Genomic DNA, 23,137 nt, shown 5'->3' with positions numbered 1-23,137 from the left:
TCATCCCTTGCTTCTGACTCATTGTGCAGAGGTTCCCTTGAGTCTGAAGTTTTCCTGAGTCAAAACAAGTCTTCTGTCGTGCCTACAACAATGGGAAATGTTGGTTGTTTAATGAATAACAGATTAAACCAGTGTACAGCTAAGGAGTCATGTTTACTCATAAAAATAATAAATTTTGGAAATTAAGCATCAGTCAGGGAAACAAGTTATCAGAGCATGATGTATTCACCAGTGCTTTTGGATTTGAGACAGTCAACAGGAGGGAAAAATTTCATAATTGAGGAATAATAATGGGAAATACAGAAATTAATGGGAGGTAATTTTTATCTTAATGGGGGATAGTCATGTTTTTTTTTAACCTTAGATGCCATGTCTGCTTTACTGATCTTTAATATTAGCTTCATGATATTAGGTGTTGATAAAAGCAAAATAATAATTGTGTGGTTTGAAGGCTTTCTGGGAGTGAATATGGGCAGTTACTCAAATATATAAATGAAAATTTGTTACCAGTATCTTTAAGCTGCATTGTCTTACGTGTAATTCATGCCATGCTCCTGCCCCTCTCCTTCAAGGCCTTTTCAGATACTTTTCAGTTCCAGAATTCTGAGATTGAGAGGGAAATGAGGGAGGGATGTTTGATCCCTCTACTGTGTTCATTCCCTGAGCATAAGGATGGGGTTGGACGATCAGTGAGCCTTCTCTCTAAGAATACCTGGAATTAGAACATAAAAGCAGGCAACATCTCCAGCAACTCCAGCTGCTGCTGTGTAATTCCATTTGTCAGGAGGCTTTAAAACTCTTTGGGGCTGGAAGTGTGTGTTCTGTTAAGAGCTGTTTTCAACAGTGACACAAAAAGTGGGCTGCACAGACAAGGGCCATCATGCAAATATCAGCAATAAGCCAATACTGTTAGTCTCTGGAAAGCATCTAATATCCAAATATATGGGTATGAAATGAATATGCTTGAGGAGATTTTGCCAGGAGCCACAAGGCATATCCTAATATTGTTATACTAAATGAATATAAATTAGATGCACTGCAGATGCATTTCCGTCAGCTTTTTAAGATACTACTTTTTAGATACTGTTTTTACAAAATGACAACAGACAAGAAGGCCTGAAATGACTGAAACAGCTATGAAAATGCATTTAGGTCCAAAATCTCTGCCAGTACTGCCATGAACTTAGTTATGATAAAGGTAAGAAAAAAAGGTGACAAACATTTGAGTTTACATTGCAGGAGTAAAAGCATTTTTAACTACAGATACCTAATAAGCTAGAATAATGATACTAGAGTTCAATCCTCAGTGAGATGACTTTTAGCTATCTGTTCTACAGCAAATGGACTTGGTCTTTCATGGCTATATGCATTTGCTTAAAAACATAGTTACTTGGAGACTACTAAAACCACTCCTCATCAGTCTTTGGGTCTACATCACAGAAATGAGGATATTAAAGATCTTTTTATCCATGAACTGTAATACAACTTATTCAGTCATTCCATCTTTGTCCCTTAATTTTTCTATTTCACCTTATCCAAGGCTAGAAAAAGAACTTCTGCTTGACCAGCCAGACTGTACTCATCCCTTTCAGTCTTCCTATTTGACCTTCTTTCCTGACACTTTCATTGGCTTTTAAGATTCACTGCTAACATTGCATTTCTTCTTTTTCAGAAGTTACAGTTCCTCAATTGCTAGTGCAATAATTTTGATGCTGTGTAGCTATTTGGGGGGCGGGAGGGGAAATAAATTAAAGGTGCCTGTATTTGGAAGATTTAATTTTCTTGTAATTTAAACATATATTTTGCATATATATATATTTACTAATTTTAAATCCATCCTTGTTGATATGTAGTTCAGGTTTTGTAGTTCAATGTTTTCACACTAGATGTCAATCTACCTGCATATGTAGAAATGGCTATCTGTCTTTTTTGCCTTCTAGATATTTCTTTCACCAGCTGCATTAGTAGAATTTTGTTTCCCATCTACTGTGCAGGGGAATAAATGCCACGAGAAAAAGAGATGAGTTTAAATACCAGTTTTCTTTTGGAGCCCGATGTTGAAGAACACTTGTTGAAATAAGACAGCAGTTTTGGGGTTGCCAAGTATAACTAAAATCTTTGATTTCAATAAAGCTGGTTGACAGCTTTAATTGAAAATGAAATTTCAACATTGAAGCAGAAGTTGAAAAGCCTTCTAGAATATAGATAGAAATAGAAATATTTTTCTAATTGCTGACCAGCAATTGAATATACCTGTTAACACTTGCTGTTGATAATCGTTTCTTGCTATTTGAACATTGTGTGTCGGGAGTTTAGTAAAAAGGCTCAGTGTTAGTGTGACTCATCTCTTGTTGGCTGCCTAAAACTTGTGTTTGCAAGAAGAAATTCTGTGTTCCCAGAAAATGGAGGCTGCAGAAATATGAATGCTAAGCTAGAGCAAATCATAAATGTGTGTTCATGTCACCCCACCTCTGTTCTGCTGCTCTGTTGTAGCAGGCAGCATGTTGAAGGATGCAAAGTGAGCCAAATTAAACTCAGTAGGAACAGCGTCATTGTAACAGTGAGTGTGAGAGGGAAACTTGAGTATGAAACATTTGGAAGTCTGAAAATCTTGATTAGAAACAAGCATACAATTAATCTTGTCAACTGTCTTATACAGAAAAAAAAAATATAGTTCATGACAATGCAAAGAAACTTATTCCGTGCTCATTTTTTCATCTCTTTCCCTGTCTTCAAATGCCATTCTTTCATGGTCTTATTGAAATTATAAGATCTTTGAATTAAATGGGGAACAGTGAGGTATATTGTGGTTTACTTGGAAAATACAGTACTGTTTTAGACTTACAGTAGCAGACATGATGAGGTATTTGAAATCCATTTAACATTGTATTCACCTACAAGCCAGGAGATGCAAGTCGTAGCTCACAGCTGTATTTATTTAAGGATAAATGTCCTGGGTGGAGGTGTTAGCAGCTGACTGAGATACTTAACTCCAGGGCAATCCTGAATTTTTTCAGTGATTAAGTGCTGGTACTTTTGATGAGGTAGGAGTATTAGGAAAACCAGAAACACTTTAAAAAAATATATCCGTTTTAATATTCTTTCTGATATCATGTACTGCTTCTGCTGTGTCTCTTCTTTTTCTGTTCTGATTTAAAAACTCATGGCAAGGAAAGAAGCTGCCTGAGGTGTGTAATACTGTGTGGAACTCAGGTCTTCAGCACCAATCGCTGTACTCCCCAAACTCGCTCTTACTGGTGTGAGCTCCCGGATAACACTGTTTCTATTTAAGGTGTTTGGCTTAGTGTGTCAGTGCCACCTACCAGAGCATCACCCATCTTGGCATTGCAGAGCCATTAAGAGGACTGGAAAACCTTTGAGACTGGCAGGGGTACAGGTAGAAGGCTCTGCCTTCCACTGTTTTTTCGATGTATCCTAAATAGTATCTTACTCCTAGTAACTGTTTAAAACTAAATGGCACTAATTGCTGCTGTGGATGCTACTGGCAGAATTTGGTGTGTTGCACTGAAGTTTGTAGTCACAGCAGAAGTAGTAGTAGTGTTTGTTACAATGTAACTCCCTCCCTGTGTTAGCTGCTTTCATTGTGGTACAGCCCCGGTTCTGTGGCAAATCCTTGTACATTTTTAGGTACCACTAACATAACTAATTGGTCTAACAACTTAATTCTTTTTCACAAAGGCAAGTGTGGCTCAGTATGAAACTATTGGTAATATGCTTTGTTATCTCTGCCCTCCTGATCCTGACAGACTTCCAAAACCAGAGCTATGTCTTGCAAAAGGCTGTAGAGGTTTTCCATGGGCAGAAGAGCATGTCCTGTGGGCTGGAATACTGCTCAGCATCCCTCAGGTGTTGAGCTGTCACCCTTTACCTGAGCTGCCTCTACTGATTGCAGCACATCCCAGCTTAAAACCTGGAGTCTGAAAGCTGTTTTCTTCTAGTAAAGCAACATTTTAATTGTGTTTTAATTAGTGTCTGTGTATGATGAAATTGACCCTTGTTGCAAATATTCAAACAAATTATTTCCACCATGGAGTTATCTTGCATTATACTCTGATTCTATCAAATTAAAGCATTCAAACAACAGTAATTCAGCCCTTAATATTATACAAGAGTCTTGTTTTAATTCAAGTGTATTAGTAGTGGTATACCAATGTAGGCAAAATTCTTCTTAAAGGAACATTAAATTGTTTTTTGCATGTCCCTACTTGTTTGGATCAGAGTTAATATTTTTGTATGTCAGAATAAATGAATGAAAATTCATATTTTTTGGTTAATATGCTTTATAATTGCATCCTAAGTAACAGTATTAACTACTGAATTCTTCAAAGCTTTCAGTGCTTTGGGGCAAAATAAAATACCCTTTGTCTTTTTAAATTTTTAAAATTGTAATTACTTTATTATTGATGCAATTATTTTTCAAGTTTTCCCTATTTCTTTAAAGGTTTAAGAGATTTAAAAATTCCAAACATCACTGAAGAACCAAAGCTGGCCAGTGTTTCTAGTGGTTTGGAGATCTGATGTCTTGTTAGAGATTCCCAGCAGGTGCATGGTAGAATGTGCTGTCTTCATAGTTATTGTGTCAGATAATTTTCTGTTGTTTCAAATAATATCAGTTGAAGATACAACTTTATACAGTGAGTCACCATGCCCAGGGAACAAACTGAACAGGGCCATTACTGTTAATTTGTAGCTGACTGTTAAAAATTCTGCTCACCACTGCTGTGCTGAGAGCTCTTTCTATCTGATAGGTGAGTGTGGAGTCACTTGGCCCATATTTCCTGGATACTGCTAATAAAAGCAGCTATTGGATGTATAGCATCGTAACATAAAATTCTTTCAAATGCCTATTCAGTGGTATAGGTACATAAAGTAATAACTAATGAAATTAATTTGCATTTGCATTGCAAAAATATTGTTTTGACCAGCTGGAATGATTTTTATCCTCTAGCCGGCATCTATTGTGTAACACTTTCATTATCTGAAAGAATTTTGTCCAAAGGGAAGTGCTTTGCATTCCTTAGCAAATATTCCAGAATTCAGTGAGGTGCCCTGAAGAACAGTAAGTAATAATTGTTTGGGACTTGGAATTTTCTTTAAAAGTGAATTAGCTTCAAAAAACATATCAGGAAAGAGTGCAATTTGAATGTTACGTGGTAATGTCACAGAACAGAGATTGAGGTGTGCTTTATCATATTTTACACAAAAATCTCAAGTTTTAAGATTATGTTATTTTGGAGCAACCTACAAAGTGTTTTCTGCAGAAGCACATGAGTGATTCTAGTTTTATATGTCCTTATTTGAAAGTGTACATAGATGTTTGTTTCTCTTGCTTCTGTATTTGAGAATATGGATAGCCACAAGAGAAAGCTCCTGCAGCTTCACCTCACTTGTTCTTCTGTCTCAGACTGGAGATGTTTTACCCTGACATGAGGCTTTACTGTGCATCCTACATTTCTGCAGTCTACAAACTACCTGGCACCCAAGTAACCTCATCAAGAGGTTTAAGGTGGAGTCTGCATTCTCTACAGACTTTTCTGCCAGTGTTCATGGTTCTTCTGATTGTAGTGGTGAAAACTGGAGGATATGTGGATGCTGATGTGCTGTGAGTGCTGCCTTTAATGTTCTTCTGTGTGAGTGCTGCCTTTATGTTCTTCTGTCTTTAACTGTGTGTATTTAGGCACATGATTACTGTTCATGCTTTTTTGCACTATCTTTGTCACGTTTAATCCTGTTTATAACAACTTCTTGATTTTCCTCTGTCCCTTTTGCTGATAAGTAGTTTTCTTGTGTCTTAAGTACCAGTAGTTCATGTAAGAACTTTCCAGCTGCATCTTAAATACACTAGGAAGGACCTGTAATTTTTGACTGTCAGAACTTACTCATGGAGCTCATGGCAAGCAGTATAAGTTAGAACTGTCTCCACAGTACTCAAGTTGTGCAATAAAGTGCGTATGTGGCAAGATAGCTTTGATTTGAGAGTAACAGTAATAAAGAATAAAAAAGATTTTTCTGCATACAAATGAACTGGAGGGCTACCCATTATTCTGAATTTAGTGCTCTTTGCATTGCCCTTAGCATCTACGCCTATGTTTGTGTCTGGTGTCCAGCCAGGTTTCTATCACAATTGTGTGGCTGTTCTTTTTATACATGGCAAGTTTGAACTGCTTATGATTCATGTTAAAACTACATGTTAAAACCATTCCCATGTGCTCATAGCAAATTGTAGTGGATTTATACGTACAGATCAAGGCCTGAACTGTTTATGCATAGTTTTCTGTTCTGGTAATTTGTTGTCGTTAGGGCTCTCCCTGTTATGTTTCACTCCTTGCCCCCTCCCCTTGTATTTTTTCTTAATCTTGTAAGTGTTGTGTACATGTTTAGGTAAAAGAAAATGTTATCATCTTCAGCCAAATGCCCTGATGTTTCAGGTGTTTGTCTGTTTCCTAGTTGGTATTAGCTGGTCATACCAGTGGTGTGTCAGCTGTATATCTGAGGAAAATGCATTACTTTTTTCCTAGTCAAAATCAAGTTCTGCATTTCATGTTCTTTGATGTCATCCAACCTTTTGGATGAATCACTGCTGTGAGTTTTGGAAAAAATCTACTCTAGCAGATTTGAGAGATCTTTCCCTGTCTCTAGTTGATGGGTCCAGCTCTGTAATTCAGGTTTGAATGTGTGTGGAGAGGAGTTTAAGAATTTTTTCCTCAACCACAATTACAATTTGGTTACTTGGGCAAGGTTGTTTTGGCTTTGTTTTTATCATTTTACTGCTGCTGCAAGAGCAGGGCAGAGCAATATATATTAATATTTAATTATTCTTAATCTCAACTATAATCATATTGCTTTTTGTCTGGATTAAAAAGGGTGTTGCCTTTTCAAGTTTATACTATATTTCTTTGTCTAAGACACTAAATCAAGATTTCACGAGCAGATATATTTAATCCTTGTGTTAGTTATATTATAATATACTAACAAGTTGTTTGGGTATATTTGTAATGGATGAGGCTATTAAAAGTTTTTGTAAGTGAATATCCTGAATAGTAAAGCAGTGAAGTGGGTGGTTAGCCTTCATAGACTTTCACTGATCCATACCAGACCTTGAAGATGAAGCACTGTCACTGTTACAGCTGAAATAAGAAATGGACCCTTCACTGCTTCTGGATTTTGAGGCTTTCTGTTCCAGTTTTGGAAAGCTAAGCCATGAAACACATCCAACAGTTTAAAAAAAAAATGGGGTGGAAATGATTATTTTTGAAGCTGAAATGTGGACTTTCATCTATCTGGGGGCATAAAAAAAATTGAGAAAATGGGGAGTATTTTTCTACATACTGTGTGAGAATATTAGATGGGTAGGCAAAATTGGATAAAGAAGCAAAAGCTGTTTCCATCATTAAAGCAAAGGAGAATAAAAGAACAGAATGATTTGTACCATAGCAAAAGATCTGTCCATACTTGGATTATGAACTCTTTTTTCTATTCTTTTAAGTAAACCGAAAAATATGTGGTGAAGACTGTAACATCCTGTATTAAATTTAAAGCCAAAGTGGGTGTACTGTTTTAATTAAATAAAAGTCCTTTTTGTTGCTTTATATTACAAGAGAAAAAGCTGTTCTTTAATAAAAGTAGAGATACTTTTTTTTTTTACTTCAGGCACATTCATAGTAACTCTTACATCTCTTTTGTTGAAATGCTGTATTCTTGTCATGTAGTGAACAGGAGAGTGAAGTTAAATGTGGGAACTCTTAACTTGCAAAACACTGTTGTTGCTTTATTGATGCCACACAGTATATACACAGAATGTTACAGAAATGTAGAAGAGTGAGACACATTTTACCTAATTTCAGTGGAAGTTCTGTGGCTAAATTCCCTGTATTGGGATGAATCCCAATCAATGTTACTGGGTTACTGGATTGTTTATGATATTATATATGTTTAATTCTTAGAGTCAGCATTACAAGTATTATCTGTCTGAGTTGCCAGCAGAAGTCCTTGGTAACTGGATTTTGACATTTATTAACTTCTAAGTACTCGGATTTCTAGTCTCTTGGAGCTGTTTGTTGTTTCTCAGTAATGCAGCATGTAGTTTGGTATATGTGTCCAAGAGGAAATGTGCTCTGGTGGCTAAGATAGCATTGGTATTCTAAAGTTTGAGGTATGTTCTGTCTGACCTAATCTCTGCATATGCAAGTTTCCTGAAGTGGAAACCTACATATATCTGAGAATATACTAATTCTAGAAGTGTCATGGTAAGTCTCTACCTCTTCATATATTCATATATTCATATATTCATACATTCTTGTCTACACAATGTATAATGCAGTTTTTGCCCCATATAGATATAGCCATGTACACAGTATTAGCAGTTGCCTTGCTTTGGATGTCTGTGTGTTTGTTTTTTAACAAAAAATTTTGAAGAATACTAAGCTACTAATTGCTCCAAATACAGGAGAACATACGATGTCAGAAATGAAACTTTGCACTTCTTGTAACATGTTTAACTCAAAAGTGACCATGCCCGCTTATTGGAAGTCTAATTCTAATTCTTTGTCTTTCTCAAGACTTGACCAATTTCTGCAGGATGAGAATTCCCCACAGTTAGGTTGTTCTCCTATTGAGAGTGCTCTGGCACTGTCATCTTGCTTCACTGAAAGTAGGAGTGGCAGGTGGTAAAAAGACAAATAAGAGTGTAATATCTAGGCTAGATGTGGGGTAGTGGAGGACTCTTACAGAGGTGAAGTTACACTTAAGTTACTCATTGAGCGAAGGAAGCAGGGTGTGGGTGATGAGGATGCAACCTACAGGGTTAGGAGAAATGGTGAAATTGTTTGTTGAAGACTTCTTCAATTGTAATGAAGTCTGCTTATGTGGACCTGTCCAGGGAGGGTTCAGTTATTGCATTATGAAGTAACTTTTTCATAGAACCGTTGTTAAATGTCCAGGAAAAGCTTATTCAGAGGAGGTAGTGGGCTTTAAATAGTAAAAAGACTTGCAGCTTCTGGTTCATGCCTTCTGTTTTCACCAGTCTTATCAGTGAATAAGACAGGAAGACAAGAAGGGTGATCAACTAAGACGATTAAACACTGCTTTGAAAGCTGGGGATTTCTCTGCTCCTGCCATGGATTTGCACAATTGTGCCAGCCTATTTAACTCCTTTTTAAAATAGAAGTTTCATACATCATCTCTGTTTTTCTCCTTGTACTGGTATCCAGTATCCAGATCCTGGATGTGCACTGAGCTCCTTCCTGATCTCAAGTTACATCTGTTTAGTGATGAGGTTTGTCATATAATCATAAATACTCTTAAAAATCAGGCATCCCTTCTCTCAGAATGAACATTTGAATTCCTGAAGGCTTTTACTGCCTTTTTCTGCAGCCAAATCTGTTGTCTAGCCTCCTTTTTCACCTGAGGTGTGCTGTACCTTGAATTTCATTGCAGTTGTTGCAGTGTAAAGTTCTTATATAACTGGTATGACTTGTATAAAGTATTTGGACTGTTTTTTTCTGGACAACAAGGAAGCAGAAGTATACAATTTCTTTTAAAGTGCATGATGGCATGAACTGTTCTGACTAAATTTTGCAAAATTATTTTAGAACAACTTCCCCTAATCATACACAGCTAGTGTTTGTAAGCTTGCATAGCTCTTCCTCCTAAATTATTAGTTTTGTTGTCATACTTCTTAATGTTTTGTTATTGAAAAAAAAGAAAGACATCCTTTATTTTCTATGCACTTGAAAATGACCAAAAACCTTAATGAGTAAAATCAAAACAATGAGCATGTGCCTTTTGAGAAGTTTTGTTCTAGGAAACCTGCCAGTCTTCAGTTCCAGCATTTCAATGCTCTTTGCAACTCTTTTTCACTGGAAGCACTAAGTAACTCCAAGTTTATTTTGAAATTAGTTCTTTGACATGAGCTGGTTTAAATACTTCAGTTATTTCTTCACTTTATGAAAGCAGTAACTTCAGAACTGCAGTCCTTAATCCCTTCTTACTGTGTCTGTTAGCACAGTTGAGTCAGAGATAGTTATGTGATAGTTAACAAGGAAAGGGCCAAAACCTGCACCCAGGAGATGACCACACCATGACCATCACAGGAAACACTGTGTTTCTGAGTCAGGAAAAGCATAATGCAGCTGAGCATCTGTGGCTGCCAGTGAATGATCCCAGTTCCACTAATTCTGTTGGAAAGCCTTTTTCTTTAGGGTTCATGCAAGCTTTGTAATGGAAAACAGAATTTCTTTTGGAGTGGTGAGTCATGACTAGCCTGGTGGTGTTCAGTACTCATCCTGTTGTGCCTTAATGAGGTGCTGGCAAGTAGCTACAAAGTCTAGGTTTGGTCAAGCATAATATTAATGAAATACTTGTATGTAACAAATTTCAGTAGAATTTACTGCTAGTGAAATTAATTGGGGTTTTATGTTTTTGGTTTGGTTTTGGTTTTTTTTTTTTGTAGTTATCAATTTACATTATAAAATCTACATAGCCCCTTCAGCAGTCTACACTGTGAAAGTGATCAAAACCAGATCTGTCCGCTTTAAATGTCCAAGCAGAATAAAATTTTTAAAAAGAGGGAAGAGAAAGAAAGGAAATGGCGTGAATTCCAGAAAATGAATGAGATACTTGATACTTTTTGACAGCCCCAGAACCTTGAGGGAAAAATGAAAAAATGGGAAAACGTGTGACTTTGGGAACATATTTATGCTTCACCAGTGATTCTGTTCTAACCAAGCATTTCACAAAATATAAAAATCTGTGTTATATAAAGAATTACAACACTTACTGCTATTTTAAAGAACAGTTGTGAGACATAGTTAGGTGACATTGCCTGAGCAGTGCTCTTGAAAATCTAGTAGTTGATATGCATAATTATATACATTAAGTAGAGAGCTGATTTTACCTCTTACTACTTATTTAAATAGAAGTCTTAGTGTTTTATTATTAAAGCATCTCTTCTTAGCTCATTGCCCATTGCTCCTCTGAAAATATACTTTAAAGCAATTGGATGGAAAACGAGCAAGTCATTTGGACTAGAAAACAAAGAGAAACTCCAGATTGCTTCATGATGCACCTCTGACAGCTTACATCATGTGAAGCACAAGGGGCAAAATTAAAATGTTGATTGTGCAAGTTAAGATGCTCATTAGTAGTTAACAATGCCTATTTGGAAGGAATGCTTGAAAACAGTAAGATCCAGTTGTCTTCCAAAAAATTTTTTCTTTGGTTTGAACTTTTTTAGATGTTTATTTCTTGTAAGTAGTCATAGATTTTTGTTTAAATTTTGTGAAAACGGAGATCAAGTCCATCTTGCTATTCTCATTAGGAGTGTTACTGTTGACTGTAGTAGAAATAAGATGCTGTCTTCACTAAAATTCTGCTTTTATTCTAGTTTTTGAAGTCTGAAGCTCTTGATACCAGAAAAAATGTACTGCTAAAGGGCAGGTTCTAATGAGTCAGCAGGAAGAAGTCCAAATCAAATGGGAAATTCAGGAGGAAAGATTAATATTCCATTCCAAATCCATTATTTGTATAATAAATTAATAAAACTAATCAGTAAATCTGCTGGTTTGCTTTCTGTAAGTGGTAGTTTTAAGTAGTATCTGCCATAATTGCCTTGAGAAGGGATTAGGAAGTTTAGGATTTCCAGTCTGGATTTAATTTTATATCTATCTATATCTGTATCTATCTATGTATATGTATATATCTATATATATGTATAAAATATCTCTAGGAAGGTACTCCTATTCGATAAAGATATCTCCATTTCTTGATTAATTTTGTCACTGCTGCAAATAAACAGGAAAATATTTGTAGATTAATACTCTGAAAATGAAAATTAATTAAAATATGTAGTACAGTGCAGGAACCAAGGAATGGCAAGAACATGTATCGGATCTTATTTCAATAAATATTAAAAGCCTTGTTTAAAGTAGCTGGGTTTTATACAAAAAAAAAAAACCAACCACAGAATCAAAATATGTGACCATGCTCTGATAGCCTCTTTCAATAGCTTGGAGCCTTGATGTTAAGTGTATTTATTTCTAAGTGAGTATATTCACAATGACAGTTCATGGACCACAGGAATGGACTTTGCCGTAGGCATGCTCACAACTCTGTTGCAGCTCATATATTTTTTTTTCCTATTGATATTTTCATTATATTAATAGTAAGTATAAAGCCTAACAATCAGAGATGTTACAAAGCTGCTTTGAATAACCTGGACATGTAGGATATCCAATAACTTATAGTTGAGAGTTATTCTTGGTTCTCTCTTACTCAAGATCTCAGCTAATACATCCAAGATACCTCCTAGTAGAGTAGTTTGGGATCATGTCTTGAAAGGCTTTTTTAGATGATGTATTTAATTAATTACCTGCAAAGATAGCCTTGTTTAATCTTATGGACTTTAAACCAACCACAGTGCCCACAAATGAAATGATAAATTTATGGAACTTATTAAGCCAGCAGAGAAAAACAATCTTTGGTCTTGTCTGTATTTTTACTGTATATGAAGTCATAAGAAAAATATAATAAAGAAGTAATATGTTGAAGAATGAAAATAATTTTCTTGCTCTAAGTGAAATACAATCTTTTGGGATGTGACAATGTGGGAAGCTGTAGTCTCTTGCATACAGTCTGTCTGCCCTTCCATAAAGGACAGAATGCCAGAGGCTTGGAAAATCTCAGTTTTGTCTCCTCTTCTGCCTTAGGCTGAGATTAACCTCAAGGAAGAGGAGGCAGGCTAGTCTTGGGGAAGTATGTGACCTGTAGTATGATACCAGATCTATTTCTGTTACTTATGGAAACAATAAATAATACATACCAACAAATCCTAGTTTTGGTAACAAATCTCATAATTGCAAAGGGCATTTTATTTCAAGGGTATGTTACGTACACATCTTGTGTACTATGGGTACAACATTACCTTCTATCTAAACTTTCCGTACTGGATTCACCTCCAGAGCATGTTCTGGTGTGCTGGAAACCACAAACAGCTATTGTCAAATAAAGAACTTAATAGCTTCAACATATCCTTGTGTTAATCTTCTGCTTCCTCCTTATTGTAGGTGTATGTATAATGCAAAAATAAAAAACATCCCTTCCTTATGGAAGTAAGTCTTAGCAAGACTTACTTAAAGCCCAAATTTTCTCATCGTATAAAATTTAAGCAAATTATTAGCTAGTATAATCTGCTTGGCATTTTTCTGAACAGTTGTGCCCTCTATTACAATGTTAGTAAAGCATTTTCCTGATTTTCATATACTGTAGTATCTACCATTTGATACTACAGCTATTTTAAAGAAAACTTGAGATTGCAGGTTAAAAAGATTGGTGTAGCTGCTTTCTTTGAAATTTTAATTTAAATTACCCAATTAAAGCATGGTGTGAAGTGGTAAAAACGAAGCTGAGCTGGATGAGTGCTTAATAAGATAACTTCGAAACATTTCCACAAGCTATAAAAAAAAAGAAAAATAAAATTCTTAGTTGTTACATATACCAACATATTCAGGGTATTTATAGACCTTAAAATTGTTTTTGCAGGCATTTTTGTGGCAATCTGAGGAGTAGGTTCTGGTTTTAGTATAAAAGTGGGTAGGCAGATTTTTATATATATATACATACAAAAACAATTGTATGTGCACTTCATCTTGAGGAACAGCTGGATGAGCAGCTACCTAAACTGCACTGTCTGTGGATGCTCATTGAAGATACTCAGATAGAAACAGTTGCTCTTGCATGTTTTGAAAGTGAGTTAACCCACTAGGTCCTGAAATATTCCAGAAGTAGAAAAGGTAGATTTGTGTACAGTGACTACAGCACTGGAAATCTTAAATGATCTCCCTCAGACTTGCTCTGTGTTCCATGATATAATGCTTTAAAAATGGTGATGTTTCTTTTTTAAGATCTCAATTTCCCCCCTCCCACTGGAAAGGACCAGTTTGCAACTTCTCAGTGAGCCTCTTCTTTTTTTCAGTCTTAGATCTCCTAAGTACTTGAAAAATGATAGACTTTTGAGGAAAATAGCAAGAATGTCAGTGGTGCATAAAGGAATTCACAGTGCTTTGGTCTGGCGTTATCTTTGGTTCTTGCATAACAAATTAATCTGTATTTTTCTGCGTAAATCTATCTTCTGAGAATAACATAGGGGATATAGCAAGCATGGTAATGTGGAGGTTGGTCCTCATGGCTTTTCTGTCTGTCTCCCTTGATGAACCACATTATCAGGTAACAGAAAAAGTGTAATTTTTTGTTATCTGCAGTTTTCCATCTTATTTGAATGCTTTCCTGGACTGTAGATGCATGTTGGTTTGATCCGGATGTTCTCCAGTCAGAAAACTGGCCGTTTCCTTTCTACCAGGCTTTATAATGAGGTGAATTTTAAGTAAAACTGAATTGATCAGTGTGATGATTCATTAGGGTCTTCCACTGGTGTTGCTTTTAAATGGATGAGGTAAGGGTTTAATTAACATTTTTAGTTATAAAATTGATGGTCAGAGGCAATAGTAATTTACTTTTTGTTCAACTCTATAATGAAGCCATTTGTTTTAAATAGAGTTTGTGTGGGTGATGGGTGCTAATCAGTTTCTAAGCATTAGATCTCGTTTTACTTCTCCAGAAGCCTGAACTGGTACATGAGCAGCAACAGTTCCTCCTCATTTAAGCTTCCTGTGGCCTTAGGTTTAATAGATGTGCAATGAGAAGTAACTTATGATTGCATCCTGTGTAGTGGAGTGGAGGTAGCCAAAATTCCTAGTCTGCCTTGTGAGCCAAATCATACCCTGTAGAGGCAGACATATTACAAGGGGAAAACACAATGAGCCTTTTTGCTGCTTCTGGCCCTCCGATACTTTTACTGCTTCAGGGAGATAGGGCACAATCCTAGCAGGAAACCCTCTTCTGTCTTGTCCTTTCTGTTGGTCAGTGTGGAAATAAAAGCTATTTTGAGTTACTGAAATGGCTGAATTTGAGTTACTTTTCTTTGGTTTTGGAACAAGTTTCTGCAACATTATTTAGTTTTTTTTCTGATAAGGTCTATGAAAGAAGCCAAATGTGACTTGCCTAACATGACTTAAACAAAGAGGCATTCTGATAACTTTTTCATAAAAATACACTTTTTATGATGTGTGAAGATAAAAACCTGAACTTTCATGTTAAGGTAAATTATTAAATTCTATGTGAAGTTTACAAAAAAGGTTAATAAAAAAAAAAAATCCACAACATATCTTTGCTTTGTACAGAAGAAAAAAAAATGTTTTTGTTCATTGTGGGATAATTCGTCCTCCTTAGATGTAGAGAAGATGACATTTGACATAGATCAGATATAAATAACAAAGTAAAATTGATGTACATAGATAAATTCTGTGCTAATGCAAACTAGTAATGATCATTTTTACATTAAACTCTTGCCAAATAATATACATAATATGTGATGAACAATTTTCTCAGGTTTATAAATAGAAATGCAGCACCAAAATATGGATTTGAAGCTTATTTGGTATTGACACCTAATTTGCATCTATAAAGGCAAATTAGCAGAACCTTGATATATTAATGTTGACATTACTTTCAGATAGTACCTTGAAGAAATAATGTATTCATTAGAGAAAAGCTGGCCTGGGGGGTGGCAGGGTTTGATAGAAAAGGAAGAAAGATAAACAAATTAACAGCATTCATCTGACAGCTGTGTTTAAAAATACGTCAAACACCAGTGTTGATTATATCTCTCTCTTTCTGCTCTCTAAAAAAGAGTTCCAGAACTTCTGCTAAGTATCCAATGGGCCAAGAAATTCCTGCTGTCAGGATGCCCAGAGCAGCAAGTGAGGAGGCAGCAGTGCAGTCTCCCCCATACCCCCGGGTTCCAGCTCTGTTCTAGGGCATCATGTGTACGCCTGAGCAGGTTGTTTCACTTCTAGCCTACCCACCTCTTGGCCTGTATCCTTGAACTACTGCTGCTTTTCTCTTTTTTATTTTAATCCTCTCAAGTAACCTGTCGCGTGGATTTGATTTGGTGGACTGTGGTAGGGTCATCCTACTAGATGTGGTAAAATTCGCCTTGCACTTTGCCTTGTTCTCCCCACACTACTTCCTTCTTCCTTTTGCAGGGATTCATATGCAAAGGTTTGCAGGCATTGGAGGTGTAGCTGCTGCTGTTTTGGTGTATATCAGGCAGCAGGGGCAACAGTCTGAAAAGCACTGAATAATACCCCTTGCTGGGGAAGGGGTGCAAAGTCCCCTTGAGTAGAGCTCTAGAAGCAGTACCATTTCAGATCAGATGGCTTCAGCTTTCTACCCCAAGCTAGAGCCTTATTGTCAGAGATAAAAAAAAAAAAATTACTAGCAACGGAGAGTGAAGGCTTGTAGGAACAAACTGAGTGTACATATTGCTTAAGTCCTCTTGACCTTACCCTTTATCAGTATATTAGTAATTATTCCCTGGACCCTTCATGTATTTTCAGAACCTGTTTTCTCCTCCTTACTGAGGCTTTGATTGATTTTGCTAAAGTTTACCTGCTGAATGTGTTCGGTTTTGGGTTTTTTTTTCAGGCCACATTGATTCAAAGAATGTCAAACCCCAGTATTTTCAAACACATTTTGGTCACCAAGATTTTTATTCCTTCCTGCTACTTTTTTTTCACAGCTTTGAGCCCTAAAAATTCTGTTTCCAGATTCCTATTTTACTATCATCATGAACCAGAGGTGCAGGGATAACAGAATGGCTCTACAATAAGCTGAGAGTTGTTGTCATGGACTACTAGAAGTTTTACCTATTTGTGACTTTCAGGATTATAAAAACAAATATTTGAAAAGAAAAACTTGAAAACAATGACTAGAGTTCTTCCCAAAAGCTTAGAAGCCAGTCAGCAGTCACAAGGAATTCCACATTTCTTCTGCAGACATTTAAAAACCAAGATTTATGGAAACTTGACAGTACTATTTCAGAGTACAACAACATTTTGGAGGTATTTTATAAATATTTGTAATCCCAGTCTACACACTGTCACAGATGTAAACACAATCTTCAAAAAGCAACATTCTCTCCAATATTTTATCCCAAACAAATGAAAATAAAGTGTAAACAAGCCAGTGCCTTTATTTTCTCTCCAGCTGAATAAAAGCTCACATTTCTCTTGTGCTTCTCTGACACTCTGGTTAAGGTGAAGAAAACCAAATATATTCCTAAGCTGTGCCTAGCTTACCAGGTATTAATGCTGCAGGTCATTTTCGGGTTCATTTCTAATACTTCCCTTATCAAAGCAGGAGAATATTTCAGTCAGAGAATAATGCAAAATAAGCTATTTATTTTAGAGAAAACTGTTTTTTAGGGCTGTGCAGGTCATCTTGCATGACAGAAGCAAAGTTCCTTAGATAACATTTCCAGAGAACTCTCCAGATTTGATCTGGTCAGACTTCGTTCTGACAAATTAACCGGTAGGCACGTCTGTGTCAGAAATGGTAAGGGGGAAGGATGGTGGATCTATTTGTTTTAAACTCCTAGGTGTTGATCCACCATGGGTATGGGGATAGAGAAAGTTGGGTGGGAAGCTCTTTTAGGCAGGCTGCCGTAACTGGGCTGAGGAAGGAAGATCCAAAACGGTGAGAACATGTGCTTGAAGTGGCCTCGGTGACAATGCCTGGGGTGTCGGATGCAATTGGAATCATTGAGGTTTGTTTTGGGACATGTTTGGGAGCAGCCCTGGCTGTGTTTAGGGGAGGGCTGGGTATGGGCTATGGTGCTGCTGAGAAGCTTCTAGAAGGAGGTGGGCAGCCTGCGCTGGCAGCAGCCAATCAGCAGGTGCTGCCTGTTAGAATGGACCAATCAGGTGGCTGCACAGAACGTTGTTCACCCCAAGGGGAGGCCCTGGTGCAGTCACTGCTGCTCCCCTGGGTGGGGAGGTTGTGTTGCTCCTTGGAGGGTAGGAAAGCCTTACAGTGGGACCTGGACAGGTTAGACCAATGAACCAAGTTTAACTGTATGAGGTTTAACAAGGCCAAATGTTCCAAGTCTTGCACTGGGGTCATAACAACCCCATGGAAAGCTACAGACCTGGGGAAGTGTGGTTAGAGAGCTGTGAGTTGGAAAGAGACCTGGGGGTATTGGTTGACAGTCGACTTTGTATGAGTCAGCAGTGTGTGCAGGTGGCCAAGAAGGCCAATGGCATCCTGACTTGTGTTAGGAACTCAGTGGCCATCAGGAATAGGGAGGTGATCATCCCTCTGTACTCAGCTCTGGTGAGGCTGCACCTTGAGTACTGTGTTCAGTTCTGGGCCCCTCACTAAAGGAGGGACTGGAGTGGGGTCCAGAGAAGGGCCTGGAGCACAAGTCCTGTGAGGAGCATCTGAGGGAGCTGGGGGTGTTCAGTGTGGAGAAGAGGAGGCTGAGAGGAGACCTTAGAGCTCTCTTCATCCACCTCAAGGGAGCTTGGAGCGAGGAGGGAAACAGCCTCATCTCCTTAGTGAACTGTGACAGGACCAGAGGGAATGGATGGAAGCTGTGCCAGGGGAGGTTTAGGCTGGATGTTAGGAAACATTTTTTTCACTGAGAGAGTTGTCAGGCATTGGAATGGCCTGCCCAGGGCAGTGGTGGAGTCACCATCTCTGGGGGTATTTAAAAGGTGTTTGGACCTGGTCCATAAGGACATGGTTTAGTAGTTAGCTTATGGTGTTGGTCAAAGGTTGGAGTGGATGATCTTGGGGGTCTCTTCTGACCTAAAACATTCTGTGATTCTGTAAGTCTGTGGTTAAAGTGTGTCCAAGTCCATCTAGTCCCTATGCTGCCAGATTGGTTTCTAGTAGTGAGGTTGGATAATGGCTGAGTGGTTGCGTGGACATGCAATGCTTGAGGAAAAAGTCCCGTAGGAAAGGGATATTTGGAGATTAGCTCTTGTTCCAGACTCATTGAGGCAGTGTAGCTTTAGAGATAAACTTTAAAACTGAAGAGCAAACGATGTACTGTCCTTCTGCAGATCAGCTTAAAGGAACACCCTTATTTGATTCAGATCTACCCCATGTGAGAAGTGAGGTGAAGGCTGGCTTTCTCACTCCTGAGAAGTGGGTAGCAGCAGTGAATTTTAAATTGGGTGCTATAAATGGCAATCTAAAAGTCCAAATGCTACTAATAGTAGCTCATCTCTTGCACATTGTTGGGTGATCGGAAATTAATGGCATATATGAAAGAAAAGGGGTGAGTGAAGCAAGAGAAGGACAGACAACCTTTTCCTAACTTCGCTCTACTGGTATTGGTACTAATGAAAGTTAAAATTACTTTAAAAATACTACTCTTATCAAAGCTACTGTAGATGACTTTTTGCTCCATAGACAGCTTTTAGCAAATACTGATTTTCTGCTTTCTTAGCTTGTAAAAAATGTGCTTCTTCATAGAGTTCAGTTAATGGTCTGTCACGAGCAAGTGAGGAAGATCAATGAAGAGAAACCTATTGCAAAATATTTATGTCTCAGTAAGGAACTGAGGCCCTGTAGTCATGCATATCCCAGGTAGGGAGCAGTTCTGCAACATTTAGTTCTTTATCTACTGCATAAAATAAGGAAGAAAATGCATTCATTCTATAAAGAGTTTCTATGGAACTGGTTTGTTTTAGTTGGATTTTCGTAACACGTTCTTTATCCTTAATCATGTGTGAGTATATGACAATGAATAAGGCTTGCTCACTGCAAAGTTTGCAGAGTTACTTTCTTTAAGCATTGAAAATTGGGAATTGGAAGCAGCCATGGGTGAATTTTGGTCTTGTGTACAGTTGTGAAGGCTGGGTATGGGATATATTTCTTTCAGTTTTGTCAAGGAGAAGCTCGCCTTTAAAATGAAGATTAAAAAACTGTAAATAATCTGTTCACTTGTGGATATCACATTATTCTTTTAAAAATAGTACAGAAATCTTTAAAGAAAATTAGTATTTCAAATGCATGTTCTTTCTTCCTCACTCAGGGATGTCCTGCTATGTTAGAAACTTTTCTAGCAAGTGGCTTTTCAGATTTTTCATACGGTGGAGCAAAATGGGCTAGTCTATTTCTAGACCTTTTTCCTTCTGTTGAAATACCTGGTCTGCCTTTAGAGCTCCAGCCCAGGGTAAAAAGTTAGGTTCTCCCATTTTACTCCAGGTACTTCTGTTCCTATGTTTTACTCCTTATTGGGAAGGCTTCCTCATCTTAAACAGACAAGAAAGGAGGCTGTTCTCATAAAGCAAAGAACAAGAGGTGTGAAGATGTGTAAGCATCTGACAGAAATACTTATTAATTTTAATTGCTGTATACTACATTAAGGCTCATCACAGTTGGAACATGAGAGACCCATTCTGGTTTGTGTTTTCTAGGGAGTGTTTCCATATAGAGCCTCTGTTGTGGTCAAATAAGAAGGAAGTTACAAAGTAGTTTGGTACCACAAATCTGTAATCCACCAAGCATACTCCTAAAGCTCTATTTCAAAATGCATTCTTATTTATGATTTAGTGTTGCTGTGACATCATCTTGTTTCCTGTTTGCTTTGTCTTTTTGCTCTTCTAAACTTAATTTTCATTTTGGTTTCCATTTCTTTTAGCTGTCAGAAAAGGGTAAACTGGCTGTTAGAATTTTCTTCATATTTTTCAATTATGAATAGTTTTTAGGTCCTTGCTAAGAGTATATAGCTAAATCTGTGAATGTAATATTCAACTGTTTCAATGCTATAAATAAACACTTAACAGAGATCATAACAGTAAATCAGCTTTAGCATTTTGTCAGATGTATGTTTTTATGTAATACCGTGTAATATTTTTTGAAACAGTAATACTTTTTAAATAGTTTAATTTGCCTATAAAGGAGAAAAAAAGAGGGGGAAGACAGAAAAGAACTGAAAGTATTTAGGGTGGTTTCCTCTTGAAAGACTGCTTCTTATGGCTCTTAAAAATAAAATAAAAAAAAAGGTGTGACAGAATAAACTCCACATGTGCAGTTCTTTATATGCTAACCCTCTCTCATTTTTCTTGCAGGAAATCCTGGCTGAGTAAAGTTGGAAGCCCAAGTTCTCGCATAGATCGAACAAATTTTTCCAATGAAAAGGAGATTCCCAAGCTTGACTTCTCAGGATTTAGCACTAGATACTAGCAGAATGAAACCTCACTAAGCAAGAAACCATGATGTTTCTACTGCGTATGGTCTGTGCCTCCATCAAGTATCAGAAGAGCTTTTGAATTCTTTTCGTACTAAAGATAAATATAAATGGTCCCTATTCACATGAAGTAAGAATTTTTAGTTGCTGTATAGACATGAATGTCAATGTGTAGTATTTAAAATAACATAATCTAATTTTTTGCATCTTGAAAGCTACATAAGTAGTTAAAACTGCCAGTGTTTATTTGTCCACATTGAGATGTTATATATAACTATGGCACTAATCTTTACACTGTGATTCATATTTCAGATGCAAAATAATAAATTTATGTTCTACTGTTTGTAATATCACCAAGAATACTTAACTATGGAGCCAGAACATTGAGAGATCTATTGTAACAGCTCTGTTAGTATAGATCATGTTATTTGTCCTATTAAGTTAAGATATAGCTGTAATTTAAAATAAATTTGTGTTGCCTCAAACTAAGGTTACCTATTCAGCTAAGGTTTAAAATTCTCTATAATAATGTGCATAAGTCTTCAAACAAGATCATGAAATGCGTGGTGTCTCACCCCTTTTTCCTTGTCTGACTACAATTTACTTCCATACTGATTATAAAGAGTGTTTTGGTCTTTTGGGGTTTTTTGATGCTCTTACTAAAATTGAAGAGTTTTCTTTATGGATGTCTGTTTGCTCCCTATGTGTTGGAACCTGATTCGGTATGGTGCACTCACATATGTCCTACCAAGTATGTGGGAAGCCCTGAGAAGCTCGAATTACGTGCTTGCAATAAATGATGGATCTAATTCTCATACATAGTGCTCTTTTCACAGGCATCACTGAATCTGCCAGGGCTTGAACAGACCTGTCTCATCACTTCTGAAGTACTTCTGTATCAGGATTAGGACACGTTTGGAAGATCTTGGTTAGAGCTTTTATATATCCAGTCAGGCCCCTGCGTGACCTGGCAGTACTCTGTTACTCAAGGTTGGTGCCGTGGTGCTGTGATGGAGGCTCACACTGTCAGTCCCTGTGGGAAGTGTGTGTCACACCAAGCATAGTAATGCTGCCGTAACATGGTTCTGTGGCCTCACGTTGAACCTGAGCATGGGCAGAGCGCTGGTATTCCCACTGGTTGGTCTGTACCTCTTCTAAGAAAGTAAATAGTGTTAAATTAGGCAACACTCTCAAATTCACAGGTTTGTTGTTTTATTTTTTTATTTTTAGGAAGGGTCATCTAGTATTTTAAGTTTTGGGCTTTTTTGTCTGTGCAAAGCAGGGTATGTGTTGAAATATATTCCTGTTGATGACTAGGTTTATTTTCACTGGGCCTTTGGGCTTCAAGCAGTAAAATCTGCTCTCTAGAATTTGCAGGAGTTATTTATAAATATTGTTATAATTCAAACCACACTTCATTTCTGTCAAGCATCCTTTGTTGAAATAATTGTCAATAACTCCTGTTTGACTCCAGTGCCAAATGGCAAAGTTCAAGTGTAGCAGTAGCTAAATAGCCATTACATCCTCTCTGCAAGTTGCATCCTGATGAACATAAGTAGTTTACATTTACCTTGAAGCTATCTGGCAGAAGATACTCCCTCAGTCAAAGGATTTCCAGCCAAGTTGCTTTGCTCATATTTTGGGCAACAATGGTAGAGGAAGGCAGAAAACAAATAACTGGACTCCTCTTCCTGTGTGTCTAAGGTCCCAAGATTAAGCTGTTGTTTTGGTGTCTTGGCATGGGTGGAGTAATTTTATCCTGATTCCACTAGAAATGCAAGGCTTCAAAAGGAGGAAGCAGCCATTTGAAGCGTTCACTTTTCAGGGGGGAGAAAATGTGGAAGTAGAGAACTTTGAAGAAGTTGAAGAAATACGTGTGGAACTTTGTCACATATTAAAAAAACACCCCAAAATTTGAAGTCTTGATATGAGCGTACCAAGGACTTTAGAATGCTTTTCCTAACCAAGAAGTATTTAGAAGTTATTTCTAATATAGTATTGGGCAAATATAATTCCTGCAGT

At 37.2% G+C, this 23,137-nt stretch overlaps 1 protein-coding gene across 1 annotated transcript in view; it reads left to right on the top strand.

The window, feature by feature from the left end:
• Nucleotides 1-21,932, top strand: part of ACYP2 (acylphosphatase 2) — a 42,736-nt gene extending 20,804 nt beyond the window's left edge. The window contains exon 4 of the mRNA XM_030448262.1: nucleotides 20,997-21,932. Within this exon, the coding sequence (XP_030304122.1) occupies nucleotides 20,997-21,111 (115 nt within the window). The 3' untranslated portion in view covers nucleotides 21,112-21,932. The remainder of the gene's footprint in view (nucleotides 1-20,996) is intronic.
• Nucleotides 21,933-23,137: the final 1,205 nt, after the last annotated feature.

This window comes from Calypte anna, chromosome 3 (assembly GCF_003957555.1).
Source record: "Calypte anna isolate BGI_N300 chromosome 3, bCalAnn1_v1.p, whole genome shotgun sequence".
Lineage (NCBI taxonomy): Eukaryota > Metazoa > Chordata > Aves > Apodiformes > Trochilidae > Calypte > Calypte anna.
The sequence above is the reverse complement of the archived record's forward strand: the minus strand, read 5'-3'. Positions and strand labels throughout refer to the sequence as shown.